This window comes from Nerophis ophidion, linkage group LG23, assembly GCF_033978795.1.
Source record: "Nerophis ophidion isolate RoL-2023_Sa linkage group LG23, RoL_Noph_v1.0, whole genome shotgun sequence".
NCBI classification, from domain to species: Eukaryota; Metazoa; Chordata; class Actinopteri; order Syngnathiformes; family Syngnathidae; genus Nerophis; species Nerophis ophidion.
The window spans coordinates 30,157,653-30,161,137 of NC_084633.1; the positions used below are offsets into that span (position 1 = coordinate 30,157,653).

At 33.4% G+C, this 3,485-nt stretch overlaps 1 protein-coding gene across 5 annotated transcripts in view; it reads left to right on the forward strand.

Annotated features, from left to right (window-relative positions):
• LOC133541036 (synaptotagmin-2-like) overlaps positions 1 to 2,984 on the forward strand; it is a 27,327-nt gene extending 24,343 nt beyond the window's left edge. For all 5 annotated transcript variants that reach the window (XM_061884077.1, XM_061884078.1, XM_061884076.1 and 2 more), the window contains 2 exons: positions 1,169 to 1,302; positions 1,436 to 2,984. In XM_061884077.1, coding sequence (XP_061740061.1) covers positions 1,169 to 1,302; positions 1,436 to 1,645 — 344 coding nt within the window. In that variant the 3' untranslated portion in view covers positions 1,646 to 2,984. The remainder of the gene's footprint in view (positions 1 to 1,168; positions 1,303 to 1,435) is intronic.
• Positions 2,985 to 3,485: the final 501 nt, after the last annotated feature.

A 3,485-nucleotide genomic window follows, 5' to 3' on the forward strand; every position in this document is an offset into this window, starting at 1 on the left:
TGACAATATTCTTCTTTTTTTTATTTTTATAAATGTCTAATGATAATGTTAATGAGGGATTTTTAATCACGGCTATGCTTAAATTATAACTAATATTGATACTGTTGTTGATAATATTCATTTTTGTTTCACTGCTTTTGGTTTGTTCTGTGTCGTGTTTGTGTCTCCTCTCAATTGCTCTGTTTATGGCAGTTCTGAGTGTTGCTGGGTCAGGTTAGGTTTTGGAATTGGATTGAATTGTTATGGTATTGCTGTGTATTGTTTTGTTGGATTGATTAAAAAAATAAAAGATAAATCGATTTAAAAAAAAAAAAAATCGATTCTGAATCGCACAACGTGAGAATCGCGATTCGTATTCGAATCGATTTTTTCCCACACTCCTAATATGTATATATGTATATATATATATACATATATTAGGAGTGTAACGGTACACAAAAATTTCGGTATTTTTGTGTTTAGAGGTCACGGTTTGGTTCATTTTCAGTACAGTAAGAAAACAACAAAATATACATTTTTTGGTTATTTATTTACCAAATTTGTAAACAATGGCATAACATACATATACACACAGGGTTCATTGCCAGGGTTAACGTGGTCAACATATATAAAATAAAAACTAAATAAGATAAGGCTCAGAATGGTTTCTTAACTAAACCTTTGTGCATATAAAGTGCTGTTTTTGATTGATTGATTGAGACTTTTATTAGTAGATTGTACAGTACAGTACATATTCCGTACAATTGACCACTAAATGGTTACACTCCAATAAGTTTTTCAACTTGTTTAAGTCGGGGTCAACGTTAATCAACAATAAACTGCCTCCAGTTGTTGCTCAGAAGAAATAAAATGACTAAACTTTTCTTCTACATATAAAAAGTGCAACATTAAACAGTTTCACATCAACTCAGCCTCAGATTAACTTTTCTTCCTAGCAACAACTGCGCTAGCAAGCTGTTGATCTCCTAGCTAGCTCTTATTTCAATTTTGCTTTCACCCGATTTGACATTTACATAAATTACTATTTTCTGTCTCTGCAACTGAGATTATTGCTTAAAAAAAAAAAATTGGTTTGGTTGGTGTCCAACAATTATTTATTCCCCTAAAATGACTGCACAGTGTAAGTAAGCTGAAAGCGCTCCTGATTACTTCGATGTTTTCTTTGTAGATCCTTTCGTCAAAGTGGTGCTGCAGCACAACGGCAAGCGTCTGAAGAAGAAGAAGACGTCAGTGAAACAAAACACTTTGAATCCATATTTCAACGAGAGCTTCAGCTTCGAGATCCCCTTCTCCCAGATCCAGGTGTGTCAACCCCGAGAAAAACCAAAGCATCATGTGACAAAACATCCTTATTACTGTTCCTGATATTTGCTCATGTTATTGAGAATTCGATGAAGTTTTTTAATTGCCTTCACGTCTGTTGGAACCCTCCCAGAAAGTGCAGGTGGTGATCACCGTGTACGACTACGACAAATTGGGAAGCAACGACCCCATCGGGAAGTGCTGGATCGGCTACGGCGCCTCGGGCGTGGGACTGCGCCACTGGTCCGACATGTTGGCCAACCCCAGGCGTCCGGTGGCCCAGTGGCACACCTTGCAGCCTGAGGAGGAGGTCGATGCTGCTCTGAAGGCACCCATTCGTTAACACACTCAGTGGGTGTTACAAATGTCCAGATTGTCTCAGGGCGTAATCGTCTCCCATTGTTTAGTATTTTGGAAAATATGAGAATGTTCCGTCTTTAGATGTTTTCACTCTTCTGTATTGCAGTGGTTCTCAACTGGCACCACCATAATGACCAACATTAAAATACAGTAGCGTCGTAGGCCTAAGTAGTCATTAAAAACAAGTCACAGCCATAATGACCAACATTAAAATACAGTGGCGTAGTAGGCCTAAGTTGTCATTAAAAATAAGTCACAGGCGTCATTTGACAGGTATACTGAATATTTTTGGCCACTGTAACACAAAGCACATCATGAACAATGATATACATATTTAAATTAGAATGATAAATAAATAACATTTACAGCATTTCACAAAATCAGTGCCATTTGCTTGTAACTCTAAAAAATAACTTAGATTTCTACCTTTTTTGGACTGAAAATCTGATAATATATATATATATATATATATATATATATATATATATATATATATATATATATATATATATTTGGTGTGTGGGGAAAAATCGATTCCAGTACGAATTGCAATTCTCACGTGCGATTCAGAATCGATTCTCTTTTTAAAAAAATCGATTTTCTATTTTCATTTTTATTTTTATTTTTTTTAATCAATCCAACAAAACAATACATAGCAATACCATAACAATGCAATCCAATTCCAAAACCTAACCTGACCCAGCAACACTCAGAACTGCCATAAACAGAGCAATTGAGAGGAGACACAAACACGACACAGAACAAACCAAAAGCAGTGAAACAAAAATGAATATTATCAACAACAGTATCAATATTAGTTATAATTTAAGCATAGCAGTGATTAAAAATACCTCATGGACATTATCATTAGACATCTATAAAAATAAAAAAAAGAAGAATAGTGTCCCAGTGGCTTACACTTGCATCGCATCTCATAAGCTTGACAACACACTGTGTTCAATGTTTTCACAAAGATAAAATAGGTCATATTTTTGGTTCATTTAATAGTTTTAACACATTTACATTATTGCAATCTGTTGATAAAACATTGTCCTTTACAATTATAAAAGCTTTTTTTTTTTTTTATCTACTACTCTGCTAGCATGTCAACAGACTGGGGTAGATCCTGCTGAAATCCTATGTATTGAATGAATACAGAATCGTTTTGAATCGGAAAAATATCGTTTTTGAATCGGTAATCGCGTTGAATTGAAAAAATCGATATATAATCGAATCGCGAGCCCAAGAATCGATATTGAATCGAATCGTGGGACACCCAAAGATTTGCAGCCCTAAAATATATACAGTATATATATATATATATATATATATATATATATATATATATATATATATATATATATATATATATATATATATATATATATATATATATATATATATATATATATATATGTATATATGTATATGTGTGTGTGTGTTTTAACTACTCTGGCAACTTTACAGTGAAGATGATTCGTTTCAGCAACAGGAATGAGTTTTTAAGCAAATACATGAAACGTTTAATATACAAAGCACACTTGGAAGATTAGAGTGGTTCAACAAAAACACGAAAAAATAATATGCAGTGCATTCGGAATGTATTTACACTTTTTACACGTTATGGTACAGCCTTATTGCAAAATGGAATAAATTATTTTTTTTTCTTCCTCAAAATTCTCCACACGATAACCCACAATAACAATGTAAAAGGTTATGTTTGGAAATTTTTCACAAATATATTAAGCTGTGAATACTTTCCGGATGCACTGTAGGTATAAGGGCTGTGCTGCAATTTTATCATTGAATATACAAAAGAAATG